Genomic DNA, 23066 nt, shown 5'->3' on the forward strand with positions numbered 1-23066 from the left:
ATCTCCACACTGTTCTCCATAGTGGCTGTACTAGTTTGCATTCCCACCAACAGTGTAAGAGGGTTCCCTTTTCTCCACACCCTCGAGGAGAGGTTTTTAAAAGAAGCTAGACTTCTCTGAATATATCCTGTTTTGAAGATTTGACTTAGAAATTATTTAAACATTTTACCTAATATAAACAGGTAAAGTGTGTATTGAACTGATAGCATAACCACAAACAGAAGAGCTATTTGAAGTAGCAGATATTTGAAATAATCTCTCCCATTTTGTTTGTAAAAAGAAAAGATAGAAAAAGTAAAATACATGTTCATCAATAGGAAGTATTAGTTGCTCAGTCGTGCCAGACTCTGCGACTCCATGGACTGCAGCCCACCAGGCTCCTCTGTCTATGGGATTTTCCAGACAAGGATACTGGAGTGGGTTGCCATTTCTTTCTCCAGGAGATCTTCCCGACCCAGGGATAGAACCTGGGTCTCCTGCACTGCAGGCAGATTCTTTACCAACTGAGCTATGATGGAAGCCTCAATAGGGTCCATCAAAAGGGTTTAACTAAACCACTGTATGTTCATATATAAAAAGTTATGTAAAATTAGAAAAAAATAATGGAGATCTATATTTTTCAATATGAAGTGAGCTCTTAGACATGTTAAATTTTTAAAAGGACGCTGAAGAACAATAAGTATAGGATGATGCAATTATTTATTTTCTATAATTTATTATAAAAAGTGAAGTGAAAGTCATTCAGTCATGTCCAACTCTTTGCAACCCCGTAGACTGTATGGTCCATGGAATTCTCCAGGCCAGAATACCAGAGTGGGTAGCTGTTCCCTTCTCCAAGGAATCTTCCCAACCCAGGGATTGAACCCAGGTCTCCCACATTGCAGGCAGATTCTCTTGGATTCCTTACCATCTGAGCCATCAGGGAAGTTCATAATTTATTAATATCATGGAGTAAATTTGGCTGTTTTTCCTTTCAGTGTACAGTTCTATGAATTTTAACATCTTTAGATTCATGCAACCATCACCACAAACAGGACATTGTTTCATTGCTCTGAAACATACCACTTTGTATTCAAACTCTAATTGCACCATAACTCCTGGCAACCAGTGATCTATTTTGCCTGTAGTTTTGCCTTATCAGAAAATATCACAAAAATGGAACGTTTGAGGCTGACTTCTCTCATTTAACATGGCTTTAAGATTCATCCAAATTTCCCAAATATATTAATATCCATAATACATTCCTTTTTACTGCTAAATAGTATCGTATTCTAGACATTTAATACTGGTTTTTTATCCTTTCATTCACTGAAGGACATTTGGTTTGTTTGCAGTTTTTTGACTAACACAAGTAAAGTTGCTATAAACATTTGCTTATAGATTTTTGTGTTATTAAAAGTTTCCATTTTACTAAGGTAAATACCCAGGTGTAAGACTGCTAGGTTCTATGGTAAAGGTATGTTTAACGTTAAAGGAAACTGAAAACCCTTTTCCAGAGTGACTGCGGCATTTTCCATTGCCACCCCCTGAAAATTAATCAATGGAAACATCTTGCAAAATGGAGTTGAGAGGTCAGAAGGGGGAGCTCTCATACTCTACCACTCAAGGTTAATTGCATTATCAACAAGAAGAAAGTTAATACTTTACTACTTTACTACCCAGCAGGAAAAGGAAAGAATTTCTCCTTGCCTGCCTATAGCCTTACCAATGACAAAACTGTCACTATTCAGCCAATGAAAAAGCCACTACGCTTTTCAGTGGCCTTTCAGTGCCCAGTTTATTCCCACAAACTGGTTTTAACAGCCTCTCTCAACTCCCCCTTCTCTGTAAAAGAACGTTTTCTCTACTTTTGTTCTCTGGACTTGCCTGTGGTTTACAATAGATTTATGCATCTCACATTGTGATTCTTTGCTGTTCCTGAATAAACCCATTTTACTTGTAAAACAACTGGCTGTTTTATTGTTTTGTTGCAGGAAGGAGGATCCCTTCCAGGGCCCAAGAGTGGGCTCTTGTCTAACACTTGGAAATGAATAGTCTGAGAAGACACACATGTTGACAAAGCAAGAGACTTTATTGGGAAGGGATGCCCAGGCTGAGAGCAGCAGAATAAGGGAACTCAGGGGAACTACTCCGCCCATGAGGCTTGCAGCCTTGAGTTTTATGGTAATTGGATTGATTTCCAGATTGTCTCTGGCCGATCACTCTGACTTAGCCTCCTTTCTGGTTGTGTGCATGGCTCAGCCAAGATGGATTCCAGAGAGGATTCTGGGAGGTTGGTAGGACGAATGGACTGGAGACTCCTCTCTCCTTTTGACCTATCCCGAATTTTTCTGCTTGGCGGTAGCTTGTTAGTTCTTCATTCTTTACCAGCACCTCCTTTCGAAGGTAACTCATGCAAGTGGCTACTATCTTGCATGGCCAGGGTGGCTGGTTTCAGTCAGTGTTTCCTCTAACAGTTTTAGGTCAACACCAGCAATGGGTGAGATTTCCATTTGCTTCACATCCTTGCCAGCACTTAATGTTGTCAGTGTGAAATGAAAATATGTCCTGCCATATCAATAAACAAACACTCTTTTCCATCAACACAAGAGAAGACTCTACACATGGACATCACTGGATGGTCAATACCGAAATCAGATGGATTATATTCTTTGCAGCCAAAGATGGAGAAGCTCTATACAGTTAGCAAAAATAGGACCAGGAGCTGACAGTGGCTCAGACCATGAACTCCTTATTGTCAAATTCAGATTTAAATTGAAGACAGTAGGGAAAACCACTAGACCATTTAGGTATGACCTAAATCAAATCCCTTACGATTGTACAGTGGAAGTGAGAAATAGATTCAAGGGATTAGGTTTGATAGATAGAGTGCCTGAAGAACTATGGATGGAGGTTCATGACATTGTACAGGAGGCAGGGATCAAGACCATACTCAAGAAAAAGAAATGCAAAAAGGCAAAATGGTTTTCTTACAAATAGCTGTGAATAGAAGAGAAGTGAAAGGCAAAGGAGAAAAGATTTACCCATTTGAATGCAGAGTTCCAAAGAATAGCAAGGAGAGAGAAGAAAGCCTTCCTCAGTGATCAATGCAAAGAAATAGAAGAAAGCAATAGAATGGGAAAGACTAGAAATCTCTTCAAGAAAATTAGAGATACCAAAGGAACATTTCTTTCAAAGATGGGCTCAATAAAGGACAGAAATCCTATGGACCTAACAGAAGCAGAAGATGTTAAGAAGAGGTGGCAAGAATACGAAGAACTATACAAAAAAGATCTTCACGATCCAGATAATCACAATGATGTGATCACTCACCTAGAGCCAGACATCCTGGAATGTTAAGTCAAGTGGGCCTTAGAAAGCATCACTACAAACAAAGCTAGTGGAGGTGATGGAATTCCATTTGAGCCATTTCAAATCCTAAAGGATGATGCTGTGAAAGTGCTGTACTCAATATGTCAGCAAATCTGGAAAACTCAGCAGTGGCCACAGGACTGGAAAAGGTCAGTTTTCATTCCAATCCCAAAGAAAGGTAATGCCAAAGAATGCTCAAACTACCACACAATTGCACTCATCTCACATGCTAGTAAAGTAATGCTCAAAATTCTCCAAGCCAGGCTTCAACAGTACGTGAACAGTGAACTTCCAGATGTTTAAACTGGAACATTGAAAAGGCATAGGACCCAGAGATCAAATTGCCAAAATCCGCTGGATCATCAAAAAAGCAAGAGAGTTCCAGAAAAACATCTATTTCTGCTTCATTGACTATGCCAACACCTTTGATAGTGTGGATCACAACAAACTGTGGAAAATTCTGAAAGAGATGAGAACACCAGACCACCTTATCTGCCACCTGAGAAATCTGTATGTAGATCAAGAAGCAACAGTTAGAACTGGACACGGAACAACAGACTGCTTCCAAATCGGGAGAGGAGTACATCAAGGCTGTATACTGTCATCCTGCTTATTTAACTTACATGCAGAGTACATCATGAGAAATGCTGGACTGGATGAAGCACAAGCTGGAATCAAGATTGCCAGGAGAAATATCAATAATCTCAGATATGTAGATGACACCACTCTGATGGCAGAAAGCGAAGAAGAACTAAAGAGACTCTTGATAAAAGGGAAAGAGGAGAGTGAAAAATTTGGCTTAAAATTCAACATTCAGAAAACTAAGATTATGGCATTTGGTCCCATCATTGCATGGAAAATAGATGGAGAAACAGTGGAAACAGTGACAGACTTAATTTTTTGGGGCTCCGAAATCACTGCAGATGGTGACTGCAGCCATGAAATTCAAAGATGCTTGCTTCTTGGAAGAAAAGCTATGACCAAGCTAGACAGCATATTAAAAAGCAGAGATATTACTTTGCCAACATAGGTCCATCTAGTCAAGGCTATGGTTTTTCCAGTAGTCATGTATAGATGTGAGAGTTGGACTATAAAGAAAACTGAGTGCCGAAGAATTGATGTTTTTGAACTGTGGTGTTGGAGGAGATTCTTGAAAGTCCCTTGGACTGCAAGGAGATCCAACCAGTCTATCCTAAAGGAAATCAGTCCTGAATATTCATTGGAAGGACTGATGCTGAGGCTGAAACTCTAAAACTTTGGCCACCTGATGCGAAGAACTGACTCATTGGAAAAGAACCTGATGCTGGGAAAGATTGAAGGCAGGAGGAGAAGGGGATGACAGAGGATGAGATGTTTGGATGGCATCACTGACTTGATGGACATGAGTTTGAACAAGCTCTGGGAGCTGGTGATAGGGAAGCCTGCGGTCCATGGGGTCACAAAGAGTCATATACAACTTAGTGACTGAACTGAAGGGACCCAGAGTAGATTTTTCTCCTCTGTCTCAACTTTACAAGAAACCAGAGCCATTGTACCAGCAAAAGCCCCTTATGCCCATCTGCTGCCTTGGGAGTTCCAAATGGATTTGAGTAAGTCTCTCCTTGTTCTAGGATCTCCCATATTGGTTGATGTTAGGTAGTTAGAATAGGAAACACGAGTCCAGAATGGTGCGGTGGCTAAAAGACAAGGAAGGGAAAAGCCCCGGAAAATAGAACAAAGGAAGGTCAGAGGACCAGAGTGAGGACCTCAGGTAGAACAAACAGCACTCCTGGCTAGCCCAATTTACATAGGGCAGGCCCAGGGGGAGGAAAAATACATATAAAAAGAGGAGCCAAAGGGCCGGGGATCTGTCTCTCTCTCTCTTTCTTTCATCCCCACCTCCCCCCCATGCCCTGAGTGCGCAGGGATGCGCTTCTCTTTGGGTCGGCATGCCCTCACAACTCGAGGATGGATTTTCTTGATATTTTCTAAGTAAAATAGAGCTGTAACACAGAGCTGTAACACTGATTTGTTTAAGAGCTATAACACGGTCTGTTCGAGACCTGAGAGCTATAACACGGTCTGTCCAAGACCCAAGAGCTGTGACGTGCCGAGGGCTTTAATGTCCGTCACTCCAAATCTTTGTTGTGATGAGACAGAACCGAGGAGCATACACTCGCCTGACAGTTGAGATCTTGAATTTTTAATTTGATGAGGTATAACAGGTACCTGCTCCCTCCCATTAAAGTACTGAAGATACTGGCTGAAAGATATCTGGTAGATATATCCACCCAAGGTCTGGATACTGGGTGGGGCTTGGTTGGAAGTTACCAAGAAATACCCCAGGCTGGGTTGGAAGACACCTCGGTGGCTCCCTTGTAGAAAGACATAAGACAGAACTTGTGAGTACCTAGTTAACTGTGTTACAGGGAGGAAACCAATTCTGACTCCCTGTTGGAAACTGCTTCTTTGACTTGCTTTTATTATTATAATCATACTCAGTGGCTTGCCTGAAGGACCCTGCCCCTCTGCTTGACTGTAAACTTAAGTGCCTTTGTTCAGCTCGTGGAGGGATAGTTTGTCCCTACCAACCTGTGAATAGAAGAGATCAACACACCCCCTTCCAAAGGCTGGCCATTTCCTTGGAGATGTTTTGCAGGACTGAAGACCCTTTCACTTTAGTTCCCCACTGCATCTCCCTCTCTATTCTGCCTTTTGACTTTAGTTCCTCATTGCTTCTTTCTGATCTATAAAAGAACCTGGCATCCAGACCCCAATAAGGTGGTAATTTTGAGGCTCTAGCCTGCCATCTTCTCATTTTGCCAGCTCCCCGATTAAAGTCTCTTCCTTGCCTCGACACCTTGTCTCTGGGGTCCATTGGCCTATCGTTCGGGGAGCAGAGTGAGCTTGGACTCTGTAGGTAACAACTGGGAGAGATTAAATCTCGCCCTAAATATTGAGGGGGCTCTTTAATGTGTATGCAGTTAAAAATTAAAAGCTGGCTCGGTAAAACCTTAAACAAGGCCTTCTAGGGGAAAGCTCAGATGTCTCTGTGTCTTTGAGATGTATCTGACCTTCCTAGGTTGTTCTGTTTGTCCGTGTTAGCCTATACAAAGTCTTTTTGCATTTTTAATCATTGGCAACTCTGTGGAGATATTTATTGGTGATAAAATGATATAGTCTTTAAAAATTAGAGAAACTAACAAGTTATTAAATCTAGAGCGCTCTCGTTGCAAACAACTGTTTTGTTGGTACCTATAAAAGTCAAATTAACTGAAGAACTTTTCTTGAGGAAGAAAAATTGATTTAGGAAGCTCATTGTGGTTTTCCCCTCAATGGGCCTTACAGATGCTAATAAGAGCATTAAGAATATCAACAAACAACTTGGAGGGGGAAAAAAAGTCTAGCTATTATTTCAACGAGGTAAAAAAAAATTTTTTAAGGCATTACCTAAAATGAATAAAAAATTCTTTGGATGATTACTTAGAATGGGATAAATAGACATTTATGTGATTAAACGATTCGATATTACTACACTACCCAAAGCTAATGAGCCATGAGGGACACCCTACTGGTCCCCAACAATAAAAACTAACCAAGTCTGTTCTATTACCCCAGTTTAAGTTTATATATTTAAGGGACTAGAAAAATTTACACTGAGATATCCTACCAATTATTTTGGGACAGTTAGGCCAAAAGGCCTGACTTCCTCAACTTTACCCAACTCTGGGGATCCCAGGGCCTTTTATATAAAAGTAAAGTAAAATAGACAGGGAACAAAAAGAAAAAGCCTTCTAAATGCTCCCCTAAGACCAAAGCTTGTTGATCAGTTCCTTATGAAAACTAAAGGTATGGGAAAAGTTGGTGGAATTTTACAGCTCTTATTTAATTATATTGTGGGATAAATAAGGCATATCAATTGCATTGAGTAAATATTAACTAAAAGTACTGAGGAAACCTGAGCCATACAAAATAAGTAAAAACTGAGAATTAACATACAGGGGCTCATAAAATAAAAATAATGATTTTGCTTTGATTTAATTTATAAACTCAGAAAGATCTTTGCTAAATGACTTATACAAACCTTTGAAGATGTGATAAATTAAAGCTCTAAAGTTATAAAACACAGAACTTCATAAATTACATTTCAGTTTGCTAAAAATCTTGCCACTGATTTTAGTAACTTTAGGCAGCAAAACTATTTGAAAAACTAAGCAACTGCCTTTGTCTCACAAATGTCTAAACCAGAGTATGAATATAGGCCACGAGGACCTAGACTAAGCCCAATTAAGCAGGCAAGACCTGAAAGACCAAAGGGGGAAAAAAGTGGCAATTTTAAATCTAAATTACTGAGACTGTTCCCACTGCAAAACGTTACAGATGATTGTTCTTTAGTCGCCGGGCTGTGCCCCACTCTTTGCGACCCCATGGACTTCAGCCTGCCAGGCTTCCCTGTTACAGATAGTAAGCCTTAATCATCTGAGCAAGCAACTTTAAGATATTCCGACTGTTTATTAACTAGTAAGCTTATATCAATATTGTGATACCTGGTTCATATCTAAGCTTTTACTAAAGCCATGAGATCTCTGGTTTGTTTATGTCATGTACACTTTATATGTATGAGCTATCTCTACTTCTAAAAGGTAATTAAAGCTGGGACGGGAAATACCCTTAAAATTTCCCTTAGAATTGTAAATATCTCTAGTAATCCTTCTGTCAAAGAGATATATTTTGGGGTGGCAAACTCTGCTACCCTTTCTGTAGTGAGCTGTGGGACCTCTCAACCCAAATATACTATTCCACTCCACTGTCCAAACCAAAAACACAGCTCCTAAATTACTATTCTCATAATTCATTTTATATCAAAACTGTAACAAAAAATCTTCCAACAAAGCCCAGGGCCAGATGGCTTCACAGGCGAATTCTACCAAAAGTTTAGAGAAGAGCTAAACTAAACCTAGGGGCTTCCCTGGTGGCTCAGAGAGTAAAGAATCCACCTGCAGTACAAGAGACCTGGGGTGGATCCCTCAGTTGGGAAGAACCCCTGGAGAAGGGCATGACAACCCACTGCAATATTTTTTCCTGGAGAATCCCCATGGACAGAGAAGCCTGGTTGACCACAGTCCACAGGGTCACAAAGAGTCAGACATGACTGAGCGACTAAGCACAGCACAGCAAACTAAACCTATCCTGCTAAACTTTTCCTGCTTAAACTCTTCCAGAAAATTTTAGTAAAACTAAGAAGTAAGCAACTATGAACTGTCTTTACATGGCATTTTATAAATTGGGGGAAATAACTCTCTGAAGACCTGTTCTGCCAGGCTGTCCCCTGAGCACAGAGTCCCTCATTTCTGCTCTCCACACTGAACTCCTTTCAGGGGATGGGTCAGCTACAGCAGCATATGACTTAATCCTTGTAAAGTCAGATGGCAATTGCCAATTTGTAGTTGACAGGGAGCCCCTTTCACATGGACACCCAATATAAACTTGTTGCAAAACCAGAAACAGTTCAAATTTGCTGTCTCAGTTTCCCCTCATAGGTATGCTTGCGTGCTAAGTCACTTCAGTAGTGTCTGACTCTGCAACCCTCCAAGCTCCTCTGTCCATAGGATTCTCCAGGCAAGAATACTGGAGTGGGTTGCCATGCCCCCCTCCAGGGGATCTTCCCGACCCAGGGATCGAACCCACGTCTCCTATGGCTCCTGCCTTGCAGGCAGATTTGTTAGGGGAAACACACTGACTGAAACAGCCCACCCTGGCTGGGCACCATAGTAAACATTTGCATGAGTTGTTAGGAGGTCCTGGTAAGGAACACGGAACTAATAAGCCACCAGCAAGAAGAGTTCGGGAAAAGTCAAAAGGAGACACCACATATCCAACCACCTCCCAGAATCCTTCTCGCTGGCATCCGTCTTGGCTAAGCAAGGTGTGCACCACCAGGAAGGACTCTGAGTCAGAATGACTGGCTAAAGACGACCCGGAAACTAATCCCATCACCATAAAACCCAAGACTACGAACCACATGGTGGGGCAGTTCTCCTGGGTTCCTTTACCCTGCTGCTCTCCACCAGGGTGCCCTATTCCCAAGAAAATCTCTTGCCTTGTCAGCACATGTGTCTCCTCAGACAATTCATTTCCGAATGTTAGACAAGAGCCCAGCTTCGGGCCCTGAAAGCAGTCCCCCTTCCTGCAACAGATTCTTTACCACTGAACCACCAGGGAAGCTCCCTCACAGGTATAACAGATGCTAATAAAAACATTCAATTAATGAACAAGAGAATGGGGAGAGGCTAAGGAGAATTCCGGGGATGCTTCCCAACAAGATTGAAATTTTTCAAGAGTTATTTAAAAATAAGATAAGCAAAGCAAATATTGATAGCAATGAAACAAACAGGAAACAGAAAGGGGAGAGTCTTGGGACTCATCCCAGCAGGTGGAAGTCTTTAGACTGTTACTAAGAAATAGAATTGTTGCAGTAACAAGGAAAAAAGAGGAACTAGCTTTTCTCTTTCCTTTTCCTGAGAACACAAATAAAGAAAACAGTGAGCAGGCCTGATTTCTTGTTTTTTACTTTAACTGCTCCTAACTCTGAACGTGTGTAACTAAGTTTCCTTTTCGGCCCCCTAACTCTGCAGGAGCTATAATTCTCATTTTTTCCTTGGACTCTATGCTAAACACATCCTGTATCTGGGGTTTACCCTTACAAACACCCTTTCCCTTGTAGTTACGTATCAGAAAGAAGGCCACAGAGCCACCAAACTGCTAGACTCAATTACTGGGTTACTGACACCAGTCTATGACTGTCTTTGAAAGAATGCAAGAGGAAGAAATCAAGATTCTATCACATTTGTTCCTCATCATGACTTCCAGCTGATTCCTGACTGCCAAGCCCTTGCCTTATATAAGCCTCTAGACTCCTCACGGAGCGAGGGGACAGTTCTTGAGGCACGAGCCAACTGTGTTCCCCTCTCCGTCAGCTGAGAATTAAAGCCCCCTTTCTATTTTTTGTAAACTTTGTCTCTGTATTTTTTTATTCACCTTCGGTTTTCAGAAAAAGCCAAGATTTTGGCCAACATCAGAATGACTAAAATGGTCATGGATGAGTTAAAACAAAGGTTTACACTACCAAAGGCTGGGTGAGACAAAGGGACCCCCTGCTGGTCCCCCAACATTAAGGACCCCAAACAAGTCTTCTCCGTTTATCCCAGTACGCTGCTAAGTCACTTCAGTCGTGTCCGACTCTGTGCGATCCCATAGACGACAGCCCACCAGACTTCCCCACCCCTGGGATTCTCCAGGCAAGAACACCGGAATGGGCTGCCATTTCCTTCTCCAGTGCATGAAAGTGAAAAGTGAAAGTGAAGTCGCTCAGTTGTGCCCGACCCTCAGCGACCCTGTGGACTGCAGCCTTTCAGGCTCCTCCGTCCGTGGGATTTTCCAGGCAAGAGTACTGGAGTGGGGTGCTATTGCCTTAATAATTTTAAAAGCTGGAAGGCAGATATTACAATGGGAAACCTGACCCACAGTCCCTTGGGACAAAGGTTAGGCAGATTAATCAAAATAAAGATCAACTAGAGTCCAGGATAGGGGGCCTGGGGGATGCGTGTGGTCTATCTTAGTTCTCAAAGAACTGCACAAAGATATGTATTAGATTATTATGTATATCCCTTGAGGAGGAACTAGGACTCTTTAATTGCTAAATTATTGTCATTACATTTCTTGTTTTCTTGCTTTTCCTGTGTTTTCTGCATTCCCTCCTTTCCCTGAATAGTAGCCGCCTGTGCCTGCTCTTTGGAACTCAGGAAAGGCTTGGACACTAAAGCTATTTTTTATAAGAAGCAGGGGATAAAGGGGCTTTGTATCTGAGAGGGCCCCTCAGGGCCCTGCTCAGTTTCAATGAGAGTATTCATATTGAAGGGGTTTCCCAGGTGACTCAGTAGTAAAGAATTTGCCTGCCAAAGCAAGGGATGCAAGAGAGGCCAGTTCTATCCCCAGGTCGAGAAGATCCCCTGGTGTAGGAAATGGCAACCCACTCTAATATTCCTGCCTGGAAAACTTACATGGTCAGAGGAGCCTGGCAGGCTACCATCCACGGGGTCACAAAGAATCAGACACAACTGAGCCCACATGTATTCATATTGAAACAGGCAAAAAGTAATATTCCTATAGGTAAATCATACTAGATATGTATTTTGTTTCCATAGTTTGTTTTTACCATCAGTTAGGTTGCTTTTGGTTTTCTGCTACTGTGAACAACGTTGAGATAAATCTCTCTGTGTACTTGTTTAATTATTTCATCAGACAGAAGTCCAAGGAACAGAGTCTCTTGAGTCAAAAGGTTAGCATTATTTTTAAGACTTCTGATGCCAAATTGCTCTACAAAAGCAAAACTCCCAGCAACATTTCGAGAGAACACGTTTCCCCATACCCTCACCAACACTGGCTAGAAGACAGTTTCAAAGATGGGTGCTCTTTGTTCTGTTTCTCTCTCACTGATAATAGCCTAGAATACAGGTGCTCAATAAATCAATCCAGGCTACAGTCTATTAGACACTCTGATCTAACCTGTCTGTTCTGGGTTTCAGAGACTTCTCCTGGCTCACTGCCCAGGAGCTTGGCATTGTGTAGACCCTATAAAGGCAGTAGCTCCAAGCATATGACAGTAGAGGACCCTGACTCCACCAAACCACCATCTACTCCCCAGGCCAGCCCTTCAGCCATGAAGCTCCTGCTCCTGGTCTTTACAGCCCTGGGATTCCTGGTGACCCCAGGTAAACTGGATGGAGAAGAGTGAAGGGACTGGGAGCCAGGAACACCAGCAGATCTGGTTTCTCTGGTGACAGACAAGCCAGGTTGGAAGTAGGCAGGGCTCAGCCCACTGAGCTCTGACCTAAAGTGGGGGTCTCCCAGCATCCACCACTGTCCCCAATACCCCTTATCCATCCATCAAACCTATACCCTATACCAAAACCTATCCGTCCCAATTTTTTCCCATTCTAAAACAAGAGTCAGCCCCAACTTGGTTCAAAATATCTCCCTTACCCCTTACATGAGCTCTCTACATCTAAGCTCCTAAAACGCTGAGAAGGCGTCTCTCTTCCACATTTGCAGCCTCTGAGATCAGACCCAGGTCTGTGCTCAGAGGAGAGACCAAGCCCTGGGGTAAAAAATTCAGGAGCACCTGCCTACACCCAAGAGGGCTGGCAGGGAGAACAGGAGACCTCTTAAGAAGGTAAGTGTACATAAAATGTCAAAGGAGGTGCTCAGCTCAAACACTGGGGGAAGAGAATGAAGAACCAGAGAGAAAATTCAGAGAGCCAGGCAATGGGTGTGAAGAACCAGAGGAAAAGCCTCTCAGAAGATGCCGGGGCTGTGGGCCCATGGTGGACACAGAGCACAGAGACAAAGCCCTCAGGTTTGATGAGAAGGTTGTACTTGGTAACGGTGTATGAATGCAAAATAGCCTGTCATAGCAACCATTATTTTCTCTGTAATGATTCAACTTTTTTTTTCCCCCACTCTGGGTTGATTGATATTGACAAGTTCATAATCCTTAAGAACAAGTGAGGCAGGAACACCTTTAAAAGGAGATGTGGGGTACACTGGGACAATCCTGAGGGATGGGATGGGGAGGGAGATGGGAGAGGGGTTCAGGATGGGGGACACATGTACACCCATGGCTGATTCATGTCAATGTATGGCAAAAAACACTACAATATTATACAGTAATTAGCCTCCAATTAAAATAAATAAATTAAAAAAAAAAAAGGAGATGTGGGATGAGTAAGAACAGCCACAAGTACCCCTTGGAGTGTTCAAATGCCTCCCCAACAATGAAGACCTGGCTCCCCGGTCCCCTTTTCACTCAGACGTTCTGTGGTACAAACTACAGCAAAAATGAGAAGCTTTAGCTGTTGCAAAGATGTAGATGCTGGCAAAGACAAAGAGCTCTTCTGCATTCCCAGAGGCCATCCATCAAGGGAAATTCTATCTCCTCCTGCGTCCTTCTCAAGACTCATATTTCAAGCATACATTTGAGGATAAAATGTCTGCTTTAGAGACTTCCCTGGCAGTCTAGTGGGGTGAGGGTTCTATTCCTGGTCAGAGTTCAGGATCCCACATGCCCATAGTGGGGCCAAAAACCAAAAAAGCCCCAACCCCTTGGCAGTCCCTCAATTGTTTTTAATCTTGGATTCTCTATCTTTTCTTCTCCATTGCAGCCAAAGGGGGCGGGACAATTTGTGGGCGTAAGATCGCGGGACACTGCAAGCTGGAATGCGGCTCCCTGGAAAAAACGATATTCATGTGTGACAGGTACAAACAGTGTTGTGTCAAAGGCCTCTTCATAGCACAGCCTGTGATGCAACCACCCATCCAGAAGCCTAACAAACCAGATACACAGTTGGCCAAAGCAAGGACCAATGGGTAAGACAATAGAATCTTCAAGAAGCCGAAGGACTATCAAGACTTAAAGCTCCTGTTTTGTCTCTCTGCATCTTTCACTCAATAAACAGTTTGGGGAGGGAGGAGGGAGGAGGGTTAAGGATGGGGAACACATGTATACCTGTGGCAGATTCGTTTTGATATATGGCAAAACCAATACAATATTGTAAAGTTAAATAAAATAAAATTTAAAATACTAAAAAAAAAAAAATATACAATTTGGAGTTTGTATCTATCCTACAGTAACGGCTGCTCTGTGGACTCATCCATGGGGTGTGCGTCAGCTTGGGTCTTCCAAGAACCAATGCCAAGACAGAATTAGACACAAAACCATTTATTAAGGGGGAACACCTGTGATGGAAGGCGGTGAGAAGGAGTAGACAGGGAGAGTCCTCATACTACATTACTGGTCTGATACCTGAAAAGGAAAGATAGACAGACAGAGGACTGGATAGGAGGAGCCTGAGGCTGAAGATTGAAGAAAAGTCTCAGCCAAGCCCATCAAGGCCCCAAAACAAGAACTGCTCCTCAAAGGAGCCCCACCCAGGGCAGGGATGGCTAGGCACTGGGTTCAGTCACTGGCTGGGAGCAGCCCCTGGAGAACACGACCTTGGGGAGAATGCTACGGCACATCTGGAAATATGGCAGCTGAAGGCTCTCCACCAACTACATCCTCAAGACAGTTCTCCTGACGGGAGATCTGAGTGGGGCACCCCATGCCTGCCACAAAGCATGGGAGAGAAAGGAGCTGAATGCATGTATTTGGCCTCCATGTGGATCAACAGATGAGGTACTCATTTGCATAATGAAATGGACAAAAATACATAGATCTGACATTCGTAGCAGTTTCTGAAAGCAAGGCAATGATGCTGGTGACTTGAATGTGCCCAGCCATATCATATATATATCATATCAGTTCAGTTCACTCAGTTGTGTCCAACCCTGCAACCCCATGGACTGCAGCACGCCAGGCTTCCCTGACCACCACCAACTCCCAGAGCATGCTCAAACTCATATCCATCGAGTCAGTGATAGCCATATCATGTAAAGTTGGCATAATCCTATTAGAAGGCCGAGTGAAAACAAGTACAAAGAAACAGGTCTTTTATTCATTTAAACCAGTTAATGCTACTTCTGGAAATCTATATCCTTTCTAAAAAATGTTTTAAAAGTTAAAAACCTTAAACCTTGTTCATGTTCTTTGGCTGAGAGACTCTAATTTAAGGAATGACTGTATTCTGAGGAAATAACCAGGATCCGTAGTTTTAAAATGATGGATGGTAACTTCCCTGGTGGTCCAGTGGTTAAGACTTCATGCTCCCAACGCAGAACTAGATCCCACATGCTGCAACTAAGATCTGGTGCAACCAAATAAATTTAAAATAAAAATGTGTGAACAGGCATAACCTTAACAGCATAGTTTAAAATAATGAAAAACCAGAAGCTGCCTAAATGTCCAGGGATGAGGGAAATGTGAAGCAAAGTAGCTATAGATTCATAATGTGGATACTATGTACCTCTTAAAAAGGAGAAGTTTAGGGACTTTCCTGGTGGTCCAGCGGTTAAGAATCCCACGTTGCAATGCAGGAAATGCAGGTTTGATCCCTGGTCAGGGAGCTAAGATCCCACACACTGTGGGGCAATTACTGAGCCTTCATGAAGCAACTAAGACCTGATGCAGCCAAATAAATAATAAACAATTTTTTCCTTAAAGGATAAGTTTAGAGTTCTCTTCAGTCATAAAGGATAACTTTGATGTGCTATTAAAGAGCAATTTTAAAAATCATATGTATAAGTTGATCCCATTTTACAACAAAAACACAAGCACACACGCAAACCATTACCCAAAACACTGGGATGCTCTCAACAGCTACCGTTTTTACTCCACACCCTCCTCAAAGATGAAATACAGGGCATCCCAAAATAGATTCAACTCTACAATAGAGTCATGAGAAATACAAGTTGTACTGAAGATGCCATGGGGAGATGTGGGAGAAATTTTGCATCACCCCTATCCAACAAAATTTCATAACAATTCCCTTTAAAGTTGGTTTTTTTTTTTTTTTTCAAGTTTTTTTTAGCCACTGACACCTCAACCCATGGACCCTAGGTCTTGAAGTCACTCTACTTCTCCACTCAGTACCCCCACCCCATCTGATCCTCCCCTCCTTTTGCCATTTTGCCCTCTCTCTGCTTCTCCTAGTCACATCCTTATATTCATAACTAGATCAGCAAGCAATAACCTTTCATAGCATTTAATCCTTTTAGAAAATAGCATGGATTATAAATATATTTTTATCATATAAATGCATTTCTGATAGCAAGAGGCCCTAAAGTGATACAAAGATGGAATTACGAGTGTTATTTATTGATTACTTATATGTATAATTTTTCTACAGTAAACATATTAACAGGAAAAAGTAATATTCTAACAGAGGCACAATAATTATAAAGCATGCTGCTGCTGCTAAGTTGTGTCAGTTGTGTCCGACTCTAGCGACCCCATGGACTACAGCCTACCAGGCTCCTCCGTCCATGGGATTTTCCAGGCAAAAGTACTGGAGTGGGGTGCCATCGCCTTCTCCGAATTATAAAGCATACCACAACTCAAATTGGCCACGTGTCTTCCAGTTTTCTACCCATTCCCCTACTGTCTAGGATTCCTGAGGATAATGAAACGGAGTGTGTGTATGCATGCCAAGTAGCCAGCCTCCTCTGCCAAGGGGATTCTCCAGGCAAGAATCCTGCAATGGGTTGCCATAGCCTCCTCCAGGGTATTCTCCTGACCCAGGGATTGAACCCATATCTTCTGTGGCTCCTCCATTGCAGGCGGATTCTTTACCACTGAGCCACCAGGGAAGTCCCCATGAAACGGAGTTATTTACTGCCTTATCAATAAACAAGGAGGATGTCATAGCCATCTGCGATTCAGGCTCTCCAAAAGTGAATTTCTGAGCCCAGAGGGCACCCAGGGAGAACAATGCCATATCTGGCAATCATTAGCCACTCCCCATGGTGACTGTAAGCACCGGCCCTAGATAGCTGAGATGCAGATGAAAGGTATGATTTCAGCAAGCCTAGACTATTGCATTTTCCCATACGTAGGAAAGCCTTAAATTCTTTAACTTGTTCAGTCACTCAGTTCAGTGTCTGACTCTGCAATCCCATGGACTGCAGCACAACAGGCTTCCCTGTCCTTCACTATCTCCTGGAGTTTGCTAAAATTCATGTCCACTGCGTTGGTAATGCCATCCAACCATCCCATCTTCTGTCATCCCCTTCTCCTGCCTTCAATCTTTCCCAGCATCAGAGTCTTCCAGTGAGTCAGTTCTTTGCATCAGGTGGCTAAAGTATTGGAACTTCAGCATCAGTCCTTCCAATGAATATTCAGGGTTGATTTTCTTTAGGATTGACTGGTTTGATCTCCTTGCTGTCCAAGGGACTCTCAAGAGTCTTCTTCAGCACCACAGTTCGAAAACAATTCTTCAGCACTCAGCCTTTTTTATTGTCCAGCTCTCACATCCGTACATGACAACTGGAAAATCCATAGCTTTGACTATACGGACCTTAGTCAGCAAAGTGATGTCTCTGCTTTTGAATACGCTGTCTTGGTTTGTCATAACTTTTCTCCCAAGGGGCAAGCCTGTTTTAATTTCATGGCTGCAGTCACCATCCACAGTGATTTTGGAGCCCAAGAAAATAAAATCTTCCACTGTTTCCATTTTTTCCCCATCTGTTTGCCATGAAGTGATGGGACGGGATGCCATGATCTTAGTTTTATTAATGTTGAGTTTTAAGTCATCTTTTCCACTCTCTTCTTTCACCTTCATCAAGAGGGTCTTTAGTTCCTCTTCACTTTCTACCATTAAAGGGGTATCATCTGCATATCTGAGACTGTTGATATTTCTTCTGGCAATCTTGATTCCAGCTTGTGAGTTATTCAGTCCAGCATTTCCGGTGATATACTCTGCCGGTCCCTCCTATTACGCCCTTGTAATTGGAGACAGGTTCATTTTATTGGGCCTGTACCGCCATCTGCTGGCGATATTCAGTATATACAAGCCATGGTCAACACACGGGCTTATTGTGGGGATAATCTGACATTCACCACTGCTCCGGGGCCCCTCTAATTTCCACATGTGCCTTAAACTAGATTCAGATCAAAGCTCACAATGCACTTTACAAGATACACAGAGATGGGCCTTTAAACAGAAACTTCTGGAACTTTGCTGGTGGTCCAGTGGTCAAGACTGTTCCCAACGCAGGGTGCCTGAGTTTGATCCCTGGTCAGGGAATTAGGTCTCAACGCCACAACTAAGACCCAGTGCAGCCAAATAAATAAACAATTAAAAAAAAAAAAACAGGAAACTTCCTTTTGCCCGATTAGCTGGCCTGAGTACCAGAATAGGCTTTTCAAACAACCCCTACTAAAACTTAGAAATAGTGCCTGGTCATCTAATATTTTAGCTTCTGGTTCATGCCTGCCCACAGTTCTCACCTTGTTAAATTCTTCCCCTTCGGAGATACCCAGCAAAACGCTCAGAAGACACCCCAATGGTCTGTTCTTGTTGTCAAAGGTGATACCTAGTCTTTTTCCCCTCCCCTGGTTCTCCTCCCCTGGTTCCCCATACACATCCTCTCTCACTCCTGCCACCATCCAATACTCCAGGAAAGGGTGATGGACAGACAATAGGGTGGGATTCTTTCATTATGGAGTGCTCCACCTCCCCCCACCCACGGCCCCAAGTATGCTGATTTGGAATCCTAATCTTCTTAAGGCAGAAGCTTTGCCTAAATTCCAGGATACAAGGGCCAACTCAAGCCAGTAATAACTATGAACTTTCACTGGAAGAGGAGGTAATTGTACCCAGCCCTGCAGACAATATGGTATGGCTGGTGATCAGGGGGCAGAATAACTTAAAACTGACACATGTGGAAAATACCCTCAAATAATATGCTCTGGAAACTCCCCACAAGTGGTGTCACTCAGGATGTACTCCTGGTGAGCCCAGGGTGACTGCCCTGGCCCCTGGCCCTTTCCCATGCACCTGACAACAGTTAAGATCTCCAGGGGATCTGCTCAATCCAGGGATCGAACCCAGGTCTCCCACGTTGCAGGTGGATTCTTTACCAGCTGAGCTACAAGGGAAGCCCAAGAACACTGGATTGGGTAGCCTATCCGTTCTCCAGCAGATCTTTCCAACCCGGGAATCGAACCAGGGCCTCCTGCATTGCAGGTAGATTCTTTACCAACTGAGCTATCAGGGAAGCCACCCCCCCCCCAGACAAATGGGGACACTAACCTATGGAGTAAATGTTAATGCATCTGCGACCGCCCCCACCTCTGCCCAACAAGGCTCTATGTCTCAAGGTCATTCAGAGGTCAATTCCCCATTATAACTACACTCTGGACTCAACCAGGCCCTAATGGCCTCAATTCAGGGCGTCTCCCCTCTTGCACCTGAGTGGATGAGAGGACATCGCCTCTCCACAGGATTTCACCTAAGGTGACATCACCCCTTCAGAAGACTCCACAGGAGACAGCATTGCCTAGGACACCACCATGAGCTGGGACCCTAATTTCGACCTTGGCACAGAATAGACCTTGCTTCACGTGGGCCCCCTGCAAGCTCTGTCTTTCCTCTTGTTGGGTTTGCTCACCAGATGACACCCTGGGACCACTGCAGCACTTAGACTGCCCCAGCATTTTTCTCAACCAATCTAGGCAGGTCCCACATCTCTGATGATGGGGAATGGCCCCCAACACACCCCAGCATAAACACATTCAGTTAAGACAAGCAGAGTCCAGGCCCAACTGGCCGCCAGCCCTGCTGCCCCAGATCAATAGTGAAACTTTGATGCACTGGACCATTGTGTATTTAAGCTTTGGCTTCTGCACTTAGTCTCTGAATATGTGTCTGCCTACCCACCCAGAGTACGCTAATCTCTTCTGTGCAAAATTCTGAATTCTCTGATGAGACCCCTCCGTGAACACAGCAGTTCCTAGGCAGAGAGAGGAAAATGGACGAAGCAGACCCACGCGGGCTAATGACTCCCTGCTAGAGAGCTTTACACAAACCTGTTTCATAAATCTACCCCACAAGATCTGAGGGCTTTTAAATGTGTGGAGGCAGATGTAGATTCTCTAGATCAGGGCTCCTCAACCCCTGGGCCACGGATCAATATTGAATGGGGATGGGGGATGGGGGGGGGGGCGACACAGCAAGAGGCAAGCGACAGGCAATTGTATTCACAGTCTCTTCAATGCTCACACTACCTCCTGAGTCTGCCTCCTGTAGGATCGGCAGCATTAGTCTCTCGTATGTGTGGGAACCCTAATGTGAACTGTGCATATGAGGGATCTAGGTTGTGTGTTCCTTACGAGCATATAATGCCTGGTGATCCGAGGTGGAACCGAGGTTGTGATGCTAGTGCTGGGGAGCAGCTGCAAAGTAAGCGTAATGTGCTTGAATCACCCAGAAACCTCATCCGTGGAAAAACCGTCTCCCACGAAACCGATCTCTCATTCCAAAAAGGCTGGGGACTGCTGTTCTGAAAAATCTAGACCAACCCCACCCTTTGAAGAGCAAATCAGTGGCGACCCTCTCCTGGGTGGATGATTTCCAAAAATTAAGAATTTCCACGACTTTTGCCCTCTACCCCCCACTCTTTGCAGGCTATTAAGGACCGCTGGACTGCCGACCACTGCCCTGCCCCCGCACGGCCTCCCCAAAACACTCCAGCTTCTTCTTCTGTCCCCTTCTTCCATTTTTAAGGACTCTGTGATGACACAAGCCTAGAGGATTATTCCCAGGCCTAGAAAGCAGTTGAATTTTGAAATCGCTTGGGACTCCTTTTTTCCTTTCATTTTCTCCCTTTTGAATGAGAAAGTCTGTAACTTTTATCTAATGTCTACCCCACCACTGCATTTTCTGAGCAAATAACTTGTTTTTTGAGTTTCACGGGTTCACAGATGGGAAGGAATTGTGTCCAGGGATGAATAAAGTCTTTTCAGAGCCTCCCTCTACCTGGTTTAAATGATATTTGGGATTTTTGAACTGATGGGTTTTAGATGAGATGCTTTTCCTTTGAGTTGATGCAATAACAGGATGAGACTTTGGGAAGAGGTGAATGTATACTTTGCCTGTAAGACAGACGTGAATCTTTGAGGTAGGAGGAATAATGTGAAATGAAAGTCGCTCAGTCATGTCCGACTCTTTGAGACCCCATGGACTATACAGTCCATGGAATTCTCTAGGCCAGAATACTAGAGTGGGTAGCCTTTCCCTTCTCCAGGGGATCTTCCCAACCCAGGGATCGAACCCAGGTCTCCCACAGTGCAGGCGGATTCTTTACCTGCTGAGCCAAAAATAGCCCCTTAAAGATGTCCACATACTATCCCCAGAATCTGGGAGTGTGTTATGCTACACAGCGAAGATAAATTATGATTGCAGATAAAACTAAGGTTGCCAATTACCTGACCCATGGAGAGATTACTCTGCATTATCCTGGTAGGCCCGGTGTCATCACAGAGTCGTTAAAAGTAGAAGAAAGGGCAGAAGAGGAGGCCAGAGTGATGTGACAGGAGAAGGACTCAACCTGCTGTTACTGGTTTTGAAGACGGAGGAAGGACCCACAAGCCAAGGAACACAGGCGGACTCTAGAAACTGGAAGAGGCAAGAAAATAGATTCTCCTCTAGTGCCTCTAGTAAAGAAGACAGCCCTGATGACCCCTAGATTTTAGCCTTCTGAGATCTGTGTCAGACTTCTGACCTACAGATAGGTCAGATAATAAATTTGTGTTGCCTTATTTAAGATTGCAATAATTTGTTACAACAGCAATAGAAAACTAATGCCAGGAGCTCAGTCCCTGCCTCTATAGACAGAAAAGCACGATCGTCTAGTTTACTGTTCAGCACACATCCACTCCCCTTACCCTCCCATGGGTAGGTGAAGAGAGCTGGTGGGGGAGGGATCTACCTCCCTCCCTAAGTCATCTGGGCCCTGGACCTGCGACCTCCTTTGCCTAGTGAAATACTCGCACATCTGAAAGCAGAGGTCTTAAGTGAAGACCTGACTCATTTGCTCCCAGGATCCTCCTTGAAAAGCACACCCCAGATAACTCCAGAGCCCAGGAGTATCCTTGAGCCTGATCCACAGTCTGGAGCCAAACCCAGCTGACCCACAACCTGAAGCAGAGCTGCCCAACCAGCCCAGCTGGGTTCAGCCAAAGTGCAGTCGACCTGAGGACCCTGAGTAGAGGATAAACTTTCATTGCTGCAGTCCACTGAGTTCTGCAGGTGCTTCTCATGCAGCCGTGCTAACAGGGACAAAGCTGACTAACACAGAGTTCTGGATAAGACACACAATCAGTCTTTTTATTGGTAAGGGCAGTCCTGGTGTGTATCTGTGTGCACATGTGCACGTGAGGATCCACCCATGTGAAGCTCTGAAAAGTGAGAGAACATCTACATACAGCTATGCACGTATGTGGTCACTCTGTCACAACTGGAGGCACCACAGCTGTGCGTGACGTCAGGGAATCCATGTGCTCAGTCGTCCTTTCTTGGTTTTCCCCCTCAAAACTCATTCATCCCCTAGTGAGGGAAAAGCATGGAATCCAGCTTCTGGCCAAAAACTTATGCCTGACTTTTTTAAAGTATTTTTTTTTAATTGAAGTATAGTTGATTTACAATGTTGTATTAATATCTGGTGTACAGCCAAGTGAGATATATATATGCATGCATATATATGTGTGTGTATATATATATACATGATATTTATAGATGTCAGGTTCTTTTCCATCAAACGTTGCTAGGAGATATTGAATATAGTTCCCTGTACTATAGGGTAGGTCTTTGTCGTTCATCTATTTTTATACAGAGTGTGCGTGTGTGTATGTGTGTGCTGTCGCCTCAGTCATGTCCAACTCTTTGCGACCCCATGACTGTAGCCCACCAGGCTCCTCTGTCCATGGGATTCTCCAGGCAAAAGTACTGGAGTGAGTTTCCATGCCCTCCTCCAGGGGCTCCTCCTGACCCAGGAATTTAACCCACTTTTCTTATGTCTCTAGCATTGGTGGGTGGGTTTTTTACCACTAGCACTACCTGGGAAAGCCCATAGTGTGTGTGTGTGTGTGTGTGTGTGTGTGTACGCGCATATGTGTGTGTATGTTCAGTCACTTCAGTCCTGTCCAACTCTTTGCGACCTATGGACTGTAGCCCACCAGGCTCCTCTGTCCATGAGTTTTCCAGGCAAGAATACTGGAGTGGGTTGCCATGCCCTCCTCCAGG

The 23066-nt window shown here is 43.8% G+C and overlaps 1 protein-coding gene across 1 annotated transcript; it reads left to right on the forward strand.

The window, feature by feature from the left end:
- The first annotated feature begins 12049 nt into the window (after positions 1 to 12049).
- On the forward strand, positions 12050 to 13759 carry DEFB132 (defensin, beta 132). The gene is made up of 2 exons (XM_010841765.1): positions 12050 to 12101; positions 13551 to 13759. The coding sequence occupies exons 1-2, from the start codon at positions 12050 to 12052 to the stop codon at positions 13757 to 13759; spliced, it is 261 nt and encodes an 86-aa protein (XP_010840067.1).
- The last annotated feature ends 9307 nt before the right edge of the window (positions 13760 to 23066 follow it).

Source organism: Bison bison, unplaced genomic scaffold, assembly GCF_000754665.1.
Source record: "Bison bison bison isolate TAMUID 2011002044 unplaced genomic scaffold, Bison_UMD1.0 scf7180017864167, whole genome shotgun sequence".
NCBI lineage: Eukaryota > Metazoa > Chordata > Mammalia > Artiodactyla > Bovidae > Bison > Bison bison.

What these genes read in the sequence shown, in the direction of transcription:
- DEFB132 (XM_010841765.1), top strand. Translation starts at nt 12,050, where the DNA reads ATGAAGCTCCTGCTCCTGGTCTTTACAGCCCTGGGATTCCTGGTGACC. An exon ending in GGGATTCCTGGTGACCCCAG is followed by an intron (nt 12,102 to 13,550) that starts GTAAACTGGATG and finishes TCTCCATTGCAG; the next exon opens with CCAAAGGGGGCGGGACAATT.